The sequence below is a fragment of the Mobula birostris genome, chromosome 7, assembly GCF_030028105.1.
Source record: "Mobula birostris isolate sMobBir1 chromosome 7, sMobBir1.hap1, whole genome shotgun sequence".
Taxonomy (NCBI): domain Eukaryota; kingdom Metazoa; phylum Chordata; class Chondrichthyes; order Myliobatiformes; family Myliobatidae; genus Mobula; species Mobula birostris.
Window position 1 is genome coordinate 27579691 of NC_092376.1, and position 21821 is coordinate 27601511.

A 21821-nucleotide genomic window follows, 5' to 3' on the forward strand; every position below is an offset into this window, starting at 1 on the left:
TAAAATAAAATTCTAATCAATTCAGTTAGAAAGTAAATGTGCCCAGACCTACATAAAAAATCAACTTATTTATGGAGGAAATGGTTAAGTGTTTAAGATTTTATGCTGTGTTTCTGCATGTTAAGACACTTATTCCTTCACTGAATGTGAGCGTCATTGGCAAAGCCAACACTTAACCCCTTTCCCTTCCAAACTTGAGAAGATAGTGGCAACCAAAGTTTTTTTTTTGTGTGTTACAGATTGTGTAGTGATGATCTAGCAACAACAAAGGTACACTGATAGATTTCTAAACCAGGATAACATGTGACTACAACGGAGGTCATAGGTAATGCTGCTCCCATGTAGCCCTACTTCTAGGCAATAGAAGTTATATTTTCGAAAAATGCTACTGAAGGATCCTTGCAAATTTCTGAAATGTATTTTGCATTGCACTTGTCATTTGTCAGTACACAATAAACAATCTTGAATCTTGAATATGGTGTGGTTTGCAGTGAAGGCCCATCAGTGGTGGAGGGGTTGAATGTTTAGGGTAGTAATAGGGTGCCAATCATGCAGGTTGCTTTCATGTGGATGGTGTTGCATGGAAACTTGTAAATGGTGAAAAAGCTTTGAAGAATCAGGTTAGGAATCACTCACCGTAAATAACCCATTCTCTGACAAAGTATTATGTCACAGGTTTTTAATGTTGTTATAATCACATTTTTGGAGACCACCTAGAGTGTTGATGTTAGCAAAATTGGCAATGGAAATGCTGTTAGATGCCAAGGAAGGAATTATACACTTTGTTGGTGGATTTTTTTATATTCAGGTTTTGGATGTTGGCATCACTAGTAATGCCAACTCCTTGCTCATCCTTACTTGTCCTTGAAATAATGGTAGTGAGCTGCTGCCTTAAACTCCTCTTGAGTATGAGTTTAGATGGGGAGTTCCATCATTTAGACCTAGTATGAATGAATACCTAAGATAATTCCAAGCACGATGATATACAATTTGGAGAGGAACTGCAGGTGGTGGTGCTTACGTGCACATGCTGCTCTTGCTGATAGAAATCAAGCTTGGAACCTGCCGTCAGATAAGCTTCCACGAGTAACTGGAGTGCATTTTGGATTGTTATACACAGCGGCCATAATGCATCAATGGTGGAGGGAATGAGTGTTTAAGGTGGTAGATGGGAAAAACAAAATGTGTGAAGTTGTCATTACTTGGGAGCTGGTACTTGGGGAAACTGAAAGGTCTGAAGGTAGTAAATCACCTAGACCAGATGATATACATCCCAGGGTTTTGAAAGAGACTTTGGAGGCATTAGTAGTGATCTTTCAAAAATCGATTGATTCTGGCATGGTTCCAGAGGAATGGAAAATTGCAAATGTCACTCCACTCTTCAAGAAGGGAGAGAGGCAGAAGAAAGGATATAGGCCAGTTAGTCTGACCTCAGTGGTTAGGAGGATGTTGGAGTCAATTGTTAAGGATACTCGAAACTCGGGGTACTTCGAAACACATGATAAAATAGGCTGAAGTCAGCATGGTTTCCTCAAGCGAAAATCTTGCCTGACAAATCTGTTGGAATTCTTTGAAGAAATAACAGGTAGGACAGACAAAGGAGAATCGGTGGATATGGTGTACTTGTACTTGCAGAAGGCCTTTGAAAAGGTGCCACACATGAGGCTGTTTAACAAGGTAAGAGCCCATAGTATTACAGGAAGGAGACTAGCATGGATAGCTTGTTGGCTGATTGGCAGGAGGCAAAGAGTGGGAATAAAGGGAACCTTTTCTGGTTGGCTGCCACTGAGTAGTGGTGTTCCACAGGGCATTGCTTTGAGGAAGTAGAGAGGTTACAGAAGGACTTAGACAGATTAGGAGAATGGGTGAAGAAGTGACAGATAGAATAGTGTCGGGAAGTGTATGATCATGCACTTTGTCAGAAGAAATGAAAAGATTAACTATTTTCTAAATGGAGAGAAAGTACAAAAAACTGAGGTGCAAAGAGACTTGGGAGTCCATGTGCAGAATTCCCTAAAGGTTAATTTGCAGGTTGAGTCAGTGGTGAGTAGGGCAAATTCGATGTTAGCATTCTTTTTGAGAGGATTAGAATATAAAAGCAAAGATGTAATGCCGAGGCTTTATAAAGCAGTGTTAAGCCATCACTTGGAGTATTGTGAGTAGTTTTGGGCCCCTTATCTAAGAAAGAATGTGCTAATACTGGAGACAGTTCAAAGGAGCTTCATGAAAATGATTTTGGGATGGAAAGGCTTGTCATATGAGCGTTTGATGGCGCTGGGCCTCTACTCACTGGGATTCAGAAGAATGAAGGGTGACCTCATTGAAACCTGTCGAATGTTGAAAGACCTCCACAGAGTGAAATTGGAGAGGATGTTTCCTATGGTGGGAGAGTTTAAGATCAGAGGGCACAGCCTCAAAACAGAAGGGCATCCTACTACAACAGAGATGAGGAGGAATTTCTTTAGCCAGAGAGAGGTGGAGAGTCAGCTTTGGCGGCCTAGTCATCGGCTATACTTAAGGTAGATGTTGATAGATTCTTGAGTAGTCAGGACATGAAAGGATACAGGGAGAAGGCAGGAGATTGGGGCTGAGAGGGATTAGCCATGATGAAATGGCAGAGCAGCCATGATGAAATGGCGGCGCAGCCTCAATGGATCAAGTGGCCTCATTCTGCTCCACTATCTTATTTCCTTATGGAAGGATGAGAAATTTTATCTTTTTTATGGACAGGAGCTATCTGGGGAATTTTCCACATTGTCATGTTGATGTGACTATTGTAGTTGTATTGAAAGAATCTGGCTACAGGCACAAATCCTCACCACTACAGCCAAAATGTTAATGAGGCAAACAGCTTTTGGAGTATTCAATGCATGCAGCTGTTTCATGATCTTGAACAGACTGAACTAAATTGGCTGAAGATTGGCATCCAAGATGGGTGGAACCTTGGAAAATGGCCAAGATGGATCACTCACTCATGGATGAGGAGTGTTACAAACATTTCAAGCTCATCTTTTGCTTTCTGTGTGCAGCTCTGTGATTATTCAGAACAAGAATGTTCATCGATCTTCATCTTTTCATTAGATCTGTAATGTTGCTTCTACAGTTAAGCATGCACGTAGTTTATGCTGTAGTTTTTCTTGATTGACACCTTCGGGTGATCCTGGCATGCTCTTACAATCACCATGGTTGGTGTGTAATGATGGAGTGAGGATTATGTTGGTTTATGAACTCATACAAGAACATGAAACAATAAGAGAATGTAACAGCAAAAGGCCATAGAACCTCAAATCTGTTCTATTAATCAATATCATGATTGATCCTCTGTCTTGTGCAATATGCCACCTATCATCTTATTCTCATAAAAGTTGCTGGTGAATGCAGCAGGCCAGGCAGCATCTCTAGGAAGAGGTGCAGTCGACGTTTCAGGCCAAGACCCTTTGCCAGTCCTGACGAAGGGTCTCGGCCTGAAATGTCGACTGCACCTCTTCCTACAGATGCTGCCTGGCCTGCTGCGTCACCAGCAACTTTTATGTGTGTTGCTTGAATTTCCAGCATCTGCAGAATTCCTGTTGTTATCATCTTATTCTGTTGCATTGCAGCATTTTGGTAAAACTATCTTGGTAGTTCAAAGGTGAGGAGGCTGATAATAGGGCAAAATTGCAGTCAACAGGATGAGCTGCAATGTAAAAGGTGGACAAAATCAAAAAGGGTAAATACAGGACTAAAGATGTTATATTTGAATGTGCACAGTGTATGCAATAAGGTAGATGAACTTGTAGCACAGTTACAGATTGCCACTTATGATGTTCTAGGCATCACTGAATCGTGGCTGAAAGAAGATTATAGCAGGGAGCTTAATGTCCAAGGATACACATTGTATCGAAAGGACAGGCAGGAAGGCAGAGGGGTGGCATTATTCTGTTTGTGAAAAATGAAATCAAATCATTAGAAGGAGGTAACATAAGGTCGGAAGGCATTGAATCATTGTGGATAAAGTTAAGGAAATGCAAGGGTAAAAAGACCCAGATGGGAGTTATACACAGACCCCCAAACAGTAGTAAGGATGTGGTCTACAAATTACAACAGCAGATAGAAAATGTCAAAAAGGCAATGTTACAATGGTCATGGGGGATTTCAATATGCAGGTAGATTGGGAATATCAGGTTGGTGCTGTATTTGAAGAGGGAGAAATTTCTAGAATGTCTATGAGATGGCTTTTTAGAGCAGCTCATGGTTGAGCCCACTAGGGGATCAGCTATTCTGGACTGGGTGTTCGGCAATGAACGGGAATTGATTGGAGAGTTTAAGGTAAAAGATCTTGTAGTGGAAAATAATCATAATATGATCACATTCACCCTGAAATTTGAGAAGGAGAAACTGAAGTCAGATGTATCAGTATTACAGTGGAGTAAAGGGAATTACAGAGGTAAGAGAGAGGAATTGACCAGAATTGAATGGAAAACAACAGTGGCAGGGATGATGGCAGAGCAGCAATACCTGGAATTTCTGGAAGCAATTTGGAAAACACAAGATATATACATATCAAAAAGAAAGAAGTATTCTAAAAGCAAGATGACTCAATTGTGGCTAACAAGAGAAATCAAAGCCACCATTATATAGGCCAATTAGTCTGACCTCAGTGGTTGGGAAGATGTTGGAATCGATTGTTAAGGATATAGTTTCTGGGTACTTGAAAGCATATGTCATCAGCATTGTTTCCTCAAGGGAAAATCTTGCCTGAGAAATCTGTTGGAATTCTTTGAAGAAATAACAAGCAGGAGAGACAAAGGAGAGTCAGTTGATTTTGTGTATTTGAATTTTCAGAAGGCCTTTGATAAGGCGCCACACACAAGGCTGCTTAAAACATTGTGAGTCCACGGTATGGCAGGAAGGATTCTAGCAAGGATAAAACAATGTCAGATTGTCAGGAGGCAAAGAGTGGGAATAAGCAGAGCCTTTTTCTGGTTGGCTGCTGGTGACTGGTGGTGTTCCTTAGGGGTCTGTGTTGGGACCGTTTCTTTTTACATTATAGGGTAATGATTTGGATGATGGAATTGATGTCTTTGTTGCAAAGTTTGCAGACAATACGAAGATAGGTGGAGGGGCAGGTAGGTTTGAAGAAGTAGAGAGGCTACAGAAGGACTTAAGGCAGATTAGGATAATGGGCAAAGAAGTGGCAGATGGAATACAATGTCAGGAAGTGTATAGTCAAGCACTTCAGAAGAAGAAATGAAAAGGTTAACTATGTTCTAAATGCAGAGAAAATACACAAAAAAAAAAATGAGGCACAAAGGTATTTGGGATTCCTTGTGCAGGATTCCCTGAAGGTTAATTTGCAGGTTGAGTCTGTGGTGAGGAAGGCAAATGCAATGTTAGCATTCATTTCAAGAGTGTTAGAATATAAAAGCAAGGATGTAATTCTGAGACTTTATAAAGCACTAGTGAGGCCTCACTTGGAGTATTGTGAGCAGTTTTGGGCCCCCTATCTTGGAAAGATTGTGCTGAAATTGGAGAGGGTTCAAAGGAGGTTCACAAAAAAAATTCCAAGATTGAACGGTTTGTGATATGAAGAGCGTTTGACAGCTCTGGGCCTGTATTCATTAGAATTCAGAAGAATGAGGGGTCACCTCATTGAAACCTATCGAACGGTGAAAGGCCCTGGTAGAGTGGATGTGGAGAAGATTTTTCAAGGAGTTTAGGACCAGAGGATATAGCCTCAGAACAGAGGGGCGTCCTTTTAGAACAGAGATGAGGAGGAATTTCTTTAGGTGGAAAGTGGTGAATCTGTGGAATATGTTATCTCATTCAGCTATGGAGGCCAAGTCTTTATGTATATTTATGGCAGAGGTTGATAGATTTTTGATTAGTCAGGGCATGAAGGAATACGGGGAGAAGGCAGGAGATTGGGGCTGAGAGGAAAATTGGATCAGTGATGATGAAATGGCAGAGCAGACTTGATGGGCCAAATTACCTAGTTCTGTTCCTATATCTTATGGTATTATGTCAGGATTCATATTCATATCTCTAGATGATTAGTCCAAGCTCTTAAATGAACAGAAACATTGTTACCATTTTTTTAAAATCAAACAAGCTTTTCCAGAAATATTTTCAGTCTGTTTACCAAGGCTGAAAAAGTCACTAGATGCTTATAGGCATAGGGATAGGAAGGATCTTTGAAGATGGGCTACACCTGGGGACAACTTGAAAGACTGGCCCAGGATAGAGGACTCTAGTAGGATATTGTCGATGATTTATGCCGCTGGAGAGGTGACAGGCTTAAGAAAAAGGGGAGGCCATAGTTTCTCCTTGGAATAGACAGCTTACATGTTGCCATAGCTATTTTGTTTTCACTGGAAGTAATAGTTCTAACTAGATAATGAAAAGTACAATATGTACTTTATACATCTCATTTCTGGTATGAATTAAAGGAAACAAAATCCAAAGACTTAGTGAATTAAGTATAACCCATTTCAAAACTTACCTGCAATATCTGAAGTTAAATTTCATCAATGCTGAGGTTATTGAACACAACTGTGTCAATAGATGACAGTCCCATAAATTTTCAATGATCATGCTAATTCAATGAATTAAGAGTACTGTACCCTGCGTGAGATTTTGATCTTTTTCAAACATCCATGATACAAATCTTCCAAAGATAAATGCAACTCCCGTTCAATAGGAGGATCCTGTTTCTTAACTCCACGTCCTCGTAATCCTCCAAATCCCAGATTTATCTCTGCTTTCGTGTCAAAAAAATCTGCAATGAAAGTAAAGTGTGGAATGTGGACATGTGGAACTGAAACAGAGAACCATAGGTGCTTATTTTAATAAACACACATAAAAGTTGCTGGTGAACGCAGCAGGCCAGGCAGCATCTCTAGGAAGAGGTGCAGTTGACGTTTCAGGCCGAGACCCTTCGTCAGGACTAACTGAAGGGAGTAAGGGATTTGAAAGTTGGAGGGGGAGGGTGAGATCCAAAATGATAGGAGAAGACAGGAGGGGGAGGGATGGAGCCAAGAGCTGGACAGGTGACTGGCAAAAGGGATATGAGAGGATCATGGGACAGGAGGTCCGGAAAGAAAGACAAGGAGAGGGGGGGACCCAGAGGATGGGCAAGGGGTATATTCAGAGGGACAGAGGGAGAAAAAGGAGAGTGAGAGAAAGAATGTGTGTATAAAAATAAGTAACAGATGGGGTACGACGGGGAGGTGGGGCATTAGCAGAAGTTAGAGAAGTCGATGTTCATGCCATCAGGTTGGAGGCTACCCAGACGAAATATAAGGTGTTGTTCCTCCAACCTGAGTGTGGCTTCATCTTTACAGTAGAGGAGGCCGTGGATAGACATGTCAGAATGGGAATGGGATGTGGAATTAAAATGTGTGGCCACTGGGAGATCCCGCTTTCTCTGGCGGACAGAGCGTAGGTGTTCAGCAAAGCGGTCTCCCAGTCTGCGTCGGGTCTCGCCAATATATAAAAGGCCACATCGGGAGCACCGGACGCAGTATATCACCCCAGCCGACTCACAGGTGAAGTGTTGCCTCACCTGGAAGGACTGTTTGGGGCCCTGAATGGTGGTAAGGGAGGAAGTGTAAGGGCATGTGTAGCACTTGTTCCGCTTACACGGTTTGTTGTTTGTTGTTGTTGTGCTTACTTTAATTTTGTGTTTCTGCCCAGCAACAAAGTGGGAAGAATGTCTGGGAAAATGACAACACTTGTCACATGTTTTTATTGTATAATGAAAGCCATCCTAATTGTGAAAAAACATGGCACCATAAAGAATATTTTTGTACTAATACGCTGCATTCTGTCAGTAAATCTTCACTAATTCAATTCACTTGCTCTTCACTTAAAAATGTTTGGATATTACCAGATATTTACAGTACTCCAAACAACTGTTTCCTTAGTGGAGTTTTTTCCAGCACCTCTGAAAATCTAAAGGATTTATTTTTGAATCATAGAGTTATAGAGATTAATAGCACAATAAAATATATATTACTCATGGAATCCATGCTCATCAAAATGAACTTGCCTTCCTAATCACACTTCCAGTGTCACATTCATAGCCTACTAGATTACATCTCATCAAGTACTTCTTAAGTCAACGCAAGTTTCTGCTCTTACCACCATGAGCTCCAGACCCTTATTATTCGAGGACTGAATGAATTTTTTCCTCAATAATGATCTTACTCCTCTATTAATAACCATAAATCTAAGCCCTCTTGTTATTTTCCCTGGTCATAGAATTTTACAACACAGAGACAGGTCCTTTAGTCTACCATATCCATGCTGAGCAACAATTACCCATCTGTACTAATCCCATTCACTAAGTCTGATGAGAAGAGGTTGAGTAAGCTAGGGCTTTTTCTTTGGACAGAAGGATGACTAAAGGTGACTTGATCGTGGTATACATGATGAAAAAAGGCACAGATAGAGTGGACAGCCAGAGACATTTTCCCAGGGCAGAAATGGCTAATACGAGGGAGCATAGCTTTAAAGTTTTTTGGAGGAAAGAATAGAGGGGAATGTCAGAGGTAGGTCTGCAGTATGCACTGCTAGAGGTGGTGTAGAAGCAGATACATTAGGGACATTTAAAAGATTCTTAGATAGACATATAAATGAAAGAAAATAGAGAACTATGTAGGAGGGAAAGGTTATATTGATCTTAGAGTAGGTTAAAGGGTCAGCACAACATCGTGGACTGAAGGGCCTGTACTGTGCTGTAATGTTCTTTGTTCTATATTCATTTGGCCTGTATCTTTCCATACCTTGGTGATTCAAGTGCTTGTCCAAATACCTAAAATAAGTTAAGTCTTAATCTGCAAGACTTACAGTCATGTACAATTTATGTGGACATACTGATATTTCTACAACCTCCATGTTTAAATTAGAAAATATTTGATTTTAAATATTCATATTAAATCCAATATTGCCAATTCCAGACTCTGTAGTTTAGGGCATAAAACAAATTGTTTATTTTTGATGTATTAAACCTTCTAGCTAAGAATCTAGCATGATTTCCCTTGGTTCCAATATTACTAGGACCATTAGTGGATAAGGTTCCACTGCCCATTCCCATTCTGACATGTTAGTCCATGGACTACTCTACTGCCACAATGAAGCCACTGTCAAATTGGAAAAACAACACCCTATATTCCTATTGGTTAGTCTCAACCTGACAGCATGAACATCAATTTCTCTAACTTCTGGTAATTTCTGCCCCCTTCTCCTTCTCTCTTTTTCCATTCCCCATTCCGTTTCCCCTCTTCCTCTTCTCCTCACCTCCCACTGGCGCCCCTCTTTCTTCCTTTCTCCTGTGGTCTACTCTCCATTCCCATCAGATTCCTTCTTCTTCAGCACTTTACCTCTTCAACCTAACACCTCCCACCTTATTTCATCCCCCTCCCCCAATCCACCTTCACCCTCAACTGGCTTCATGCATCACCTCCACACACACAAAATGCTGGAGAAACTCAGCAAGCCGGGCAGCATCTATGGAAAAAAGTACAGTTGACGTTCCAGCCTGAGAATCTTCGGCAGGACTGAGGAAGCATTTTGTGTGTGTTGCTTAGATTTCCGGCATCTGCAGATTTTCCATTGTTTGTTCACGTATCACCTTCCAGCTTTTCTTCTCCTCCCACTACCTTCTTATTCTAGCTTCTCTTTTCCTTTCCAGTCCTGATGAAGAGTGCCCACATCTAGTGAGGATGATTAACTACCATAAACCTGATAGCAGTTTTCCTGGTGGCTCAGCCTGAAATACTGACTTTTGATTGATGTTGCCTGCCCTGCAAGATTCCTCCAGCATTGTGTGTGTGTGTGTGTGTGTGTGTGTGTGTGTGTGTTACTCTGGATCTGCAGGATCTCCTGTGTTATTATTAGGGGATAGAATCTTGGAGAATACTCTTAAATGAATGCTTCCTAGGAAAGTGCAAAACTTAGGATCCCCTCGGGATGGTTGGTGCAAAAGACAAAGGAGATGGTGCCACCTGCTTCTAATGTTTATAGTGGTTAACAATGTGGTAGTTGATGGGTAATCCATTATGAAAAAGCAGACAATCAAGCAGAACAGAGAGTCCATATGATATGTTGCCAAGGTGAAGGACATCTCAAACTAGTTTGATCTGATATCAGAGCGAGGGAAAGAGCCAATTATTGTTATATTTGTTGGAACAAATAGTGCACAAAAGCACGAGGAGTAACATTTTAAAAAGAGGCATTATTATTTACATCTTAGTCTGTTTTCACTCTGATTTTATGGAATCCAGGGTTACCTGTGACATGACAACAGATGTGGCAAGAAAGGCCCGAAGGTGCAGATGGGTGAGTGGTTTATGAGGCAATGTTTAGAAAGGTCTCTTGTGTATATCCAACCCACGGTTCTCAATACTATCCCAAATGATTCCTCTCCATTTCAAGGACCAGGGATTTCCATGAGTCACTGAGATAAATCTAATCTTATCTTATGTTATCTATGTTGCTTTTTTTTCCAAGGAAGTTTTGACCACACCCTTGAATCCTTGCCTCCATTTGCCTGTTAATTACTCTCCATTGACAGAGCTTGGAATAGAATACCTGTTTCAGGAATCAGGTGTTGGGCCTGCCCAATGTGGCAGAGTGTAATTAGTGCCATAAGGCTGCAATTATAATCTCTATATTATTACTCAATTCATGTGCAACTTGGCATGGGATAAACAGATTATGAAGGAGGATGTATAGCTGAAGGAACTGTATAGGAAAGGTTTCCATTCTATGGGAAATGGGTACCACTACTGGGACAGCAAGAACTGGGCCATGAACTAGAACTGGCCAATTTCATCTGAATTATCCAACTTCCAAGAAGAAGTAATATGTTTAAATTAGAAATAGGCTACGCAAACGTGAAGTGGGTTATTCACAGTTGTTACGTGCCCATTTTTGCCTGAAAAGAGTATTAATGAGGAAAACGATGTATATTTTTCTATCATGTAAACAAAATTTTTAACCAGTTTTATGGTAGTTAATCATTCTCACTAGATGTGGGCAACACTTGGAAAGCTTGCTTTTGTCCAATCCTTTTTGCCAGGATAGAGCCTCAGAGAGGGTAACATCCAGGAACTTGAAGCCTCCTGGGTCCTAGGAGCCTCCAACTTCCTCCCAACCCGACCTTCTCCTCTGGTGCCAACAACTCTCTTTCCCTCTCTAATGCCAGCTCTAATCCTTGCTGTGTTTTCACCATACCCTCTGACTATCCCTCTCTGAGCTGAAATGTTCTGTCCTCAGTAAGGGGCTTACTTTTGTCTACCTTCGCCCGCACCTCAGTGAGTTTCATGCCCACTATGATGCTGAGCTCTTCTTCCATCACACCCGTTTCTGAGCTCACTTCTTTGGCAAGAATTCCACGCACTGCACCAATGACCCTTATTCCCACCTCCAACCTTCCTCCTCTTCTTAGATACCCTGCTCTGGTTCTTTTTAACTCAAATTGCTGCTGAGACATCAACCGTCTCAACTTCAGCATTCCTTTCTCATCTTCAAACCTTACCCCTTCTGAGTTCACTGACCTCTTACTCTCTCCACACCAATCTCGACCTTACATCAAACCCACAGACAAAGGAAGTGCTGTTATATTGTAGAGAACTGACCCCTACTTTGCTGAGTCCAGGTGGCAACTCTCTGACACATCCTCATATCTACCCCTTGAAGAGGACCCCACTCTGACCATCAGTAAACTGTCTCTGACAGCATTACTGACTTCATCAACTCTGGAGAACTCCCTTTCACTGCCACCAAACTCAAAGTTTCCTTTACCTCCTTCTGCTCGCTTCTACCTCCTACCCAAGATCCACAAACCTGACTGTCTGGGTATGCCCATTGTCTCTGCTGCTCATCCCCCAGTGAACTCATGTCGTCCTACCTCAACTCCATTCTATCCCACTTGGTTCAGTACCTTCCCACCTACACCTCAATCTCCTCAGTAACGTTCAATTCCCTGGGCTTGACCGCTTTATTTTCACCATAGATGTCCAGTCTCTATACACTTACCCCATCAAGAAGGCCTTAAAGCTCCTTACTTCTTTCTCAATAAGAGAACCAACCAGTTCTCCTCTACCACCACCCTCCTCCATCTGGCAGAATTGATTCTCAGCCTCAACAACTTCTCCTTCAGCTCCTCCCACTTTCTCCAGACTCGAGGGGTAGCCGTGGGCACCCGCATAGTCCCCATCAATGCCTGCCTTTTCGTTGCCTACGCAGAACAGTCCATATTTCAAGCTTTCCCCAGTAATGCTCTCCAACTCTTCCTCTGCTACATTGATGATTGCATTGGTGCTGCTTCACGCACCCACACTCAGCTCGCAAATTTCATCAACTTTGCCTCCAACTTCCACCCTGCCCTTAAATTCACTTGGTCCATTTCAGACACCTTCCCCCCCTTTCTCGATCTCTCTGTCTCCCTCTCTGGAGCCAAACTATCAACCGAAATACTTTATAATCCTTTCAATTCCCACGGTTATCTTGTCTATATTTCTTCCCACACTGTATCCTGTAAAAATGCTACTCACTTTTCTTAGGTCCTTCGTCTCCACCTCATCTGTTCCCAGGATACAGCCTTCCATTCCAGGGCATCAAATATGTCCTCCTTCATCAAAGAAAGGTGTTTCCCTTCCTTCATTATTGATGCCACCCTCACCTGCATCTCCTCCATTTCCTGAACATCTACTCTCACCCGATCTTCCTGCTGACTTAACAGTGATCCTCTTATTCTTCCCTATCAGCCATGAGCCTCTGCACACAGCACATCATTCTGTGCAACTTCCATTATCTCCAAAGGGATCCTACCACCAGGTATATTTTTATTCTCCCCCCCCCCCCCCCCACCATATCTCTACTTTCTGCAGGGATCACTCTCCGTGATTCCCTTGTCCATTTGTCCCTCCCCATTAATCTCCCTTCCAGCACTCATTGCTGCAAGCAGTCAACGTACTACACCTGCCCATTCACCTCCTCCATCACCTCTACTTGGTGCCCCAAACAGCCCTTCACCTGTGAGTCTGCTGGGGTCATCTACTGGGTTTGGTGCTCCCAATACAGCCTCCTCTACATTGGTGAGACCCGTCATAAACTGAGGGACCGCTTCATGGAGCGCCTCCACTCCATCTGCCAAAAGTGGAACTTCCCAGTGACCAAACATTTTAATTCCCATTTACATTCCCATTCCTGTTCCAACATGTCAGTCCATGGCCTCCTCTTTAACCATGATGAGGTGGAGCAGCACCTTAAACCTGAAGGCATGAATAATGATTTCTCCTTCTGGTAAAAAAAAATCCCTCCCCCTCCCCTCTTCTTCCATTCCCCACTCTGGCCTCTTACTTCTCATCTATCACCTCCATCTGGATCACCACCTCCTTCCCTTTCTTTTAAGGTCCACTCTCGTCTCCTACCAGATCCTTCCTCTCCAGCCATTTACTTTTCCTACCCAACTGGCTTCACTTCACCAATCACCTTCTAGCTATCCTCCTTCCCCTCCTCCCACCTTTCTTAATTCTGGCATCCCCCCCCCCCACCTTCCTTTCTAATTCTGAAAAATGGTCTTGGCCTGAAATATCAACTCTTTATTTATTTCCATATACGCTGTGTGACCTGCTGAGAGTTGATTCTAGCAATGACCAACCTCTCAAAGCACTTCATCACAGTAGATGTGAGTGCTACAGGGAGGCAGTCATTGAATTAGCTTACCATGGCAAGGTGATGTCTTTAATGGATGGTGATTTGAATTTGCATCTAATAATAACTGCACAATTTTGTTCTTCAGGAATATACTTGGACACTTTAGAGAGAACGAAAAGAATTAAAGGAATGGATAATTGGCAAAGATGGAAGAATAAAGTAAGGTTTTTAGAAGTTTTTAAAGCAGAAACTACAGTGGTTTGGAAATTTGTAGCTTCAGTCTTCTCATTGTTCCCTATGCAAAACATTGACCAATTCTCATATTCAGAAGCAATCGCACTACAAAGGTTCACTACTGCCTTCAGAGTGCCAAAATTGCCTTTAATCATCTGAGGAAAAGTATATTTGATGGTCTCCTTTCAAGCACTGACAACATTATAGGAAAATTCATCAAATCCATGGTTAGATAAGGGAACCACTGTTGATGTTCTCTATCAGGCTGACATTGCCAGCATTGCCCTAGACCTGCAGAGCACATCATTTGCATTTCAATGTCAGTCTGCTGAAAAATGCTGTCCCTTAAGAATCCCATCACTGTCAGAGAATTGTAGGTGGGTAGAAAGGGCAATTCTCAGAACTCCATGTAAAAGTATAACATCCCCTCCTACTGGTAGGACTCCCCAGTTCATCAGCGCTCACAATGAAGATACAACATTCAGATGATGTTGGATCCAACTGTTTAGCTGAATTTTTTTGCAGTTTAACAATTCATTATCCACTTGTATTTTAAGTAATTCTTGTACGCGTATAACAACTTAATATGCTTTTAGTGGTTATACAAAGTATAATTCTGGAAAGCTCTGGAAGTTTCTTTGTTCTGCATTATTTGAATAAGTGCTTTCTACAAATCTTATCTACAAATTTTAATGGCATTTCCCTTATCTCTGCAGTATAAAAATAGCTGACCGTAGGGCAATGCCATTCTAAATCTCAGTTCTTTTGTCTCTTTGCTCAACAGGCCTCTATCACTGTCCATTTAAAATTTTCCTTTGTTCTATTAATGCTTAATAAAATGATTGAGAAACAACGAATTTTGTGTCTCTTTCCTGATTTCAGAAAGAACCTTGAATTGAAACGTCAGAATTCAACAATGGCATTTTGAATCTTACATCCAGTAGTAGAAGCCATATAAAAGGTACAAGGAATGCATCACCTCCCAATCTACACATCCACCTGCCCCGTTAAGTACCTTCTATTCCACCTTCAGGAGTGTCTATTGGTCCCATATTAACTTTATTGGCTATCTCAGAAACTGCAGAGCTGGACTGGACAGTCAGTCCTGAGGGACTGCTTAATCAGGTGTGAAAGAAACATTGATTTTAATGGTGTTTTACACCTTGACATCAAGAATCTAAGTCTTTCAAACACCTTCTGTAATGTTAAGAACTCTGCTGTATATATCAAATGAATGCCAACTGTGGTTGAAGACATGGATACATGAATTTCTCTAAATAGTTCTAAGTGCTCCTTTTTTGGTTATTTTATAGCAGCATCTGAGATTTCTAATGGTTCCAATCAAGGTTCAGTTAAAATGTATATAGAAAATTCATCATCCATTAAAATGTAACTACTTTTACTAAAATTATTTTATCACATGTCAACTGGGGCTACAGTAGGCCAGCACTGAAATGGTTCATCTGAGTTGCAACAGAGTTCTACACTTTATCTCGAAATAAAATAAAGTAATTTGGGTCATATGAAAGGACTTGTAAGCAGAACAGTCATCGTTTGTTTTTAATTTTGAAATTTTTAATTTTATTAGTTAAGCTTGGTAATCTTCAGAACACGCTGTGCCAGATTTTGCTAGACAGCTAATGGTGTTCCAGTAACGCAAATTATCAACAGTTCACTAAGCAACCAGAAACTTGAAATGTGTAAGGCATGCCCTGTGAATTGTCAATCCCAACAAATTTTAATTAATTTTCCATAACTTTGTAGAAGTACCATCTCTAATTTGCTCCACGATTTGCCTGAATTGTAGCACCTGCACGATAATTATACTTTAAATTCACCATAGGTATGTTTAGTCACTAACATTGTAAGCATGATATTTGTACAAAAGTAAGTTTCATTAAAAATATGAAACCAACATGATAATTGTTTAGAATTGCAAATCAATCTACCCAACTCACAAAATGAATAAACATGTAATCTCTTATTTGATACATTCTTTCAAAATATGACTATTTTGATATAAAAATATTTTCATTTTTAACAAATGTCACTTTTTATATCCTTTCTATTACTTTGATGTTTGATTCTAGGTTGGATTTTGCCACATTTTTTTTGTCAACCTTTCAATTCTTCCACAATCTATTTCTTCCTAGTTAAATCTCAATGGTTAAAAATATGCACTACTAGTCTCATTGTTTAGATTCCATTAAATAATGTATTCACTATATATTGTCAGCTTATTTTTCCAGTAATGCAATTTTTTAAAAGTTTAACTAAATGGATATAAGGCAAAATACTTCCCTCTAGTAAAATCTGAGCTGAAAAATTGATGTCAATAATAAATATTAATTATTATTAAATAATTTAAGTAATAAATAATTTAAATATGCATTTAGCAGCAGCACTTTTAAGCTGCAGGAGCTCTGATAAATTAGAAAGTCTCTTATCAAGCTGATGGATACATTATTACACCTGGCCAAAACTGATTTTCTGTCCATAATTTCTATGTAACAATTCTTGTGCACTTTTCTAAAAAGAGAAATTGCCTTGCTTTTACTTGGAGAAGCTGCCTCAGTTTAATTCCTCTTTACACAGTCTTTACCCAGTCTTTTTTTATTGAGTCAATTACCATCCAACCATCCCTGCTACCTCCAAATCATGGTAACAGTTTTACCAAACTTTTTTTTTATATTAATGAATGAAAAGTGAAATGTATTTTGCAGTTAGTAAGTAATTTAGTAAGGTAAAGCTTAAAAGACAAAGTTAAGTTGTGGATAACGCTGGATGTTAAGATGTTGGTAATGCTGGACGCTATCAGGAGCAGTGATTTACAAAGTGTATAAAAGAGAGGGGCATACTTACGCTGGGTGATGTACTAACTCCAATATAAAGGACAATGGCTGGTCATATCACAGGTTAATAGTAACAATAAGTTGTTATAAGTTAAGGTTTCCTAATAATGGAATGCTGTCTAAGTTGCATGCCATCTTGGTCAATGTCTCCCATCCACTAAATAATGTACTGGGTGGGCACAGGAGTACATTCAGCCAGAGACTCATTCCACCGAGATGCAGCACAGAGCGTCATAGGAAGTCATTCCTGCCTGTGGCCATCAAACTTTACAACTCCTCCCTTGGAGGATCAGACACCCTGAGCCGATAGGCTGGTCCTAGACTTATTTCATAATTTACCGGCATAATTTACATATTACCATTTAACTATTTATGGTTCTATTACTATATTATTTATGGTGCAACTGTAACGAAAACCAATTTCCCCCTGGGATCAATAAAGTATGACTATGACTAATACATAATTCACTAATTCTGATGGTGACCATTTGTGTTCTGCCGCTATATTTGAAGTCTGTCATAAAGAAATGTTATAAGAACTTAAGAACATATTAACCTTTAAATTATGTATTTGTATCAGATTTGGCTGGCCTAAAACAACAATATGTAGAACATATTTATAGAGTTTTCTTACAACCCAGGAGGCCTACCGAGTCTACGTACACTTTTACAGCATCCCTCTCAGTCCTATCACCCGATGTATTTTCTTATCGCTGTTCACATAGTCATCAGCTTTTCCCATTCTGCTGTTATCCACCTACACACAAAATAATCTAGAGTAGCCAATCTTTGAGGTTGAGAAGAAACCAGAGTGCTGAAGGAAGCCCTCATGATTACAGAGAGAATGTACAAGTTCGACACAGATAGCACAGGTCAGGACCAAAGATGGGTCACTGAATCAGTGAAACGGTAGCACTACGGCTGGGCTTCTGTACCACCCCCAATGATGACTTATCAGAGTCTATTTACCATTGTAAACTGCCACGTCAACATTTCCTGCAAATCATCTGTCACCTTGTAGTTACAGAAGGTGGCCACAAGGTAGCCCTATAAAGGCACTTCATAAGGTGCACCTTCAGATCCAACATCAATATTCCATAACCTGCAAATGCTCAACAACTGACTGTGAATAACATTACTGCCACACTGCTATTATACCATTAAAGTACTGCCTTTAAGTTAGAAATACTGGACTGGAATTGTTCCAATTCCACCCTCACTCCTTCTGAACGCTCTGCTCTCCACTCCCTCCACACCAATCCTAACCTTACTATAAAACCCGCCGATAAGGGGGTTGCCGTTGTAGGCTGGTGTACTGGCCACTACCTTGCCGAGGCACAGCGCCAACTCGCTGATACCTCCTCTTATTTACCCCTTGATCGTGACTCCACTAAGGAGCATCAGGCCATTGTCTCTCACACCATCACTGACTTTATCAGCTCTGGGGATCTCCCATCCACTGCCACCAACCTCACAGTCCCCACACCCCACACTTCCTGTTTCTACCTCCTACCCAAGATCCACAAACCTGCCTGTCCAGGTAGACCCATTGTTTCAGCTTGCTCCTGCCCCAACAAACTTATTTCTGCATACCTCGACACTGTTTTATCCCCCCTTGTTCAATTCCTTCCCACCTATGTTCATGACACTTCTCACGCTCTGAATTTTTTCAATGATTTTAAGTTCCCTGGCCCCACCGCTTTATTTTCATCATGGATGTCCAATCCCCATATACCTTCATCCCCCACCAGGAAGGTCTCAAAGCTCTCTGCTTCTTTTTGTATTCCGGACCTAACCAGTTCCCCTCTACCACCACTCTCCTCTGTCTAGCGGAATTAGTCCTTACCCTTAATAATTTCTCCTTTGGCACCTCCCACTTCCTCCAAACTAAAGGTGTAGCCATGGGCACCCGTATGGGCCCCAGCTATGCCTGCCTTTTTGTTGGCTTTGTGGACAATCCATGTTCCAAGCCAATACTAGTATCTGTCCCCCACTTTTCCTTCACTACATCGACAACTGCATTGGTGCTGCTTCCTGCATGCATGCTGAGCTAGTTGACTTCATTAACTTTGCCTCCAACTTTCACCCTGCCCTCAAATTTACCTGGTCCATTTCCAACACCTCCCTCCCCTTTCTTGATCTTTCTGTCTCTATCTCTGGAGACAGCTTATCTACTGATGTCTACTATAAGCCTACTGACTCTCACAGCTACCTGGACTACTCCTCTTCCCACCTTATCTCTTGCAAAAATGCTATTCCCTTCTTGCAATTCCTCCGTCTCCGCCGCATCTGCTCTCAGGATGAGGCTTTTCATTCCAGGACAAAGGAGATGTCTTTCTTTTTTAAAGAAAGGGGCATCCCTTCCTCCACCATCAACTCTGCTCTCAAACGCATCTCCCCCATTTCACGCACATCTACTCTCACCCCATCCTCCCACCACCCCACTAGGAATAGGGTTCCCCTTGCCCTCACCTACCACCCCACCAGCCTCGGGGTCCAACATATTATTCTCCGTAACTTCCGCCACCTCCAACGGGATCCCACCACTAAGCACATCTTTCCCTCACCCCCTCTTTCTGCTTTCCACAGGGATCGCTCCCTAGGCGACTCCTTTGTCCATTCGTGCCCCCCCCATCCCTTCCCACTGATCTCCCTCCCGGCACTTATCCTTGTGAGCAGAACAAGTGCTACACATGCCCTTACACTTCCTCCCTCACCACCATTCAGGGCCCCAAACAGTCCTTCCAGGTGAGGCGACACTTCACCTGTGAGTCGGATGGTGTGATATACTGCATCCGGTGCTCCCATTGCGGCCTTCTATATATCGGCGAGACCCAACGCAGACTGGGAGACTATTTCACTGAACACCTACGCTCTGTCCGCCAGAGAAAGCAGGATCTCCCAGTGGCCACACATTTTAATTCGATGTCCCATTCCTATTTTGATATGTCCATCCATGGCCTCCTCTATTGTCAAGATGAAGCCACACTCAGGTTGAAGGAACAACACCTTATATTCCATCTGGGTAGCTTCCAACCTGATGGCATGAACATTGACTTCTCTAACATCCGTTAATGCCCCTCCTCCCCTTCTTAGCCCATCCCATATTTATTTATTTTTTTTTATATTTTCCCCTTTCTTTCTTTCTCTCTTTTTCTCCCTCTGTCCCTCTCACTCTATCTTCCTGTGGTGCTCCCCTTCCCCTTTTTCTCCCTAGGCCTCCCGTCCCATGATCCCCTCCTCTCTCCAGCCTTGTATCCCTTTTGCCGATCAATTTTCCAGTTCTTAGCCCCAGCCCTCCCCCTCCCACTTTCTAATCTCTTACTATCTCTTTCTTCAGTTAGTCCTAACGAAGGGCCTCGGCCCGAAACGTCGACTGTACCTCTTCCTATAGATGCTGCCTGGCCTGCTGCGTTCCACCAGCATTTTGTGCGTGTTGCTGGTAGTATGAATGCCAGCTTTGGGTCAGTGGTTGTACTGATTTTTCTGAGTCAAAAAGTTATTAATTCATCCTATTCTTGAAACTTCAGTAAGGGCTACAGTATCAGCAGACCCTCTTTTGAATTTATTGTGAAGCTGAGACCCTACCTGCTTTTTTTTAGGTATGTATAAAAGGTCCCAGTACTCAACTATGTCTCAAGGTTTGGAAAAGTTGAGAGAGAAATTCTCAGGCCTGTGATACAAAGGGCCTTGCTGTGAAGAATCAAACCAGAAGGATTACTTTAGTTAAGCCAACACTGTTTTAGTTCAGGATTAGAATTCAATGATAAGAGGTATAGATCAAGTGGACAGTCAGAGATATTTTCCCAGTGCAGAAATGGCTAATACAAGGGGGCATAATTTTAAGGTGATTGGAGGAAAGTATAGTGGGGATGTCAGGGGTAAGTTTTTTTTTACATAGAGAGTGGTGCATGCATTGAAAACGCTGCCAGCATACTGGTAGAGGCAGGGGCATTTAAGGAACTCTTAGGTAGGCATATGGGTGATAGAAAAATGGAGGGCTATGTTGGGGGTCAGGGTTAGATTGATCTTGGCATATATTAAAAGGCTGGCACAACATCATGGACTGAAGGATCTGTAATGTGCTGAAATGTTCTATGTTCTAAGTTGGCTCATTGCTGATAGCAAGGTCTATTAAAGTTCTATACTAATAATGATATTGTATCAAAAGACAAGTAAGAAATAAAACAGCATTTTTGTCATATCTTGCATGATATTAAATGATCTGGTTTCAAAAAGAAGGTTGATAGTCAGTGAGCTAATATCAGGGAGTAATATTGTCCCTTTTGTTATTAATTAATATATTTATCTGAAGTAAAAAGAGAGTAGCTCTCTATCTATGGCCTTCTGCACCGCTAGAAAGTGGTTTACAGCAAACTTAATTTAAGAACAGCACTTCATTTTCCATGGCAGTGTTCCAGATTCGATACTGAATTTTGCAATTTAATGAAGTTCAAATTTAATTGTCATTTAACAATACACATGAAAACAGTCAAACGAAACAGCATTCCTAGGTGCAAAACACAGTACCCATAGTCACACACTGCACATACAGCACATATAATTACAATAGTACTAAAACATGCAGTCACAAAAATAGTAAGTCCCTGAATATCATGGCCTGTAGATTGATGGTACATGGGATGTTGTCCTGGAGCCACGTTTCTGCAAGAACAAGTACGCAGCAGTTCCTCATCACATGCTGGTACAGGCACAGGCGAACACAATGTAGTTGTCTTCCACCAAGCGAACACCAGAGAGCAGCACTGATGGGAGGTGCCAGCCTCCAGCCCAGCCATGCCACACCACCTCTGGCATTTCCTCCCCTGGGCAGCTGCAATAGGTGAACCCATGGCATGAGGGTCTGGTCTGCACAACAACCTATGCCATCGGTCTCTCCAATGTGCGAGACTTGGCAGTATTCTACATTACCAATGTCCAGCAGAGTCTTGGATCACCAGAAAAATGTCCAAGACAATCATTTGCACCATTTGTTGGACTGTGCACTACCTCTGCATACTGTTTCCTCCTTAGGTGGCTATATCAGGCAACATGGTACACACCGTCTAGTTCCACTGCTATCGAGCAACT

At 41.7% G+C, this 21821-nt stretch overlaps 1 protein-coding gene across 2 annotated transcripts in view; it reads right to left on the reverse strand.

Annotated features, from left to right (window-relative positions):
• dnajb13 (DnaJ heat shock protein family (Hsp40) member B13) overlaps window positions 1-21821 on the reverse strand; it is a 55224-nt gene that overhangs the window by 23693 nt on the left and 9710 nt on the right. For both annotated transcript variants that reach the window (XR_011886554.1, XM_072262800.1), the window contains exon 4: window positions 6603-6757. Coding sequence is in view for 1 of the 2 variants with exons in the window: in XM_072262800.1 (XP_072118901.1) it covers window positions 6603-6757 (155 nt within the window). In the remaining variant the exon portion in view is untranslated. The remainder of the gene's footprint in view (window positions 1-6602; window positions 6758-21821) is intronic.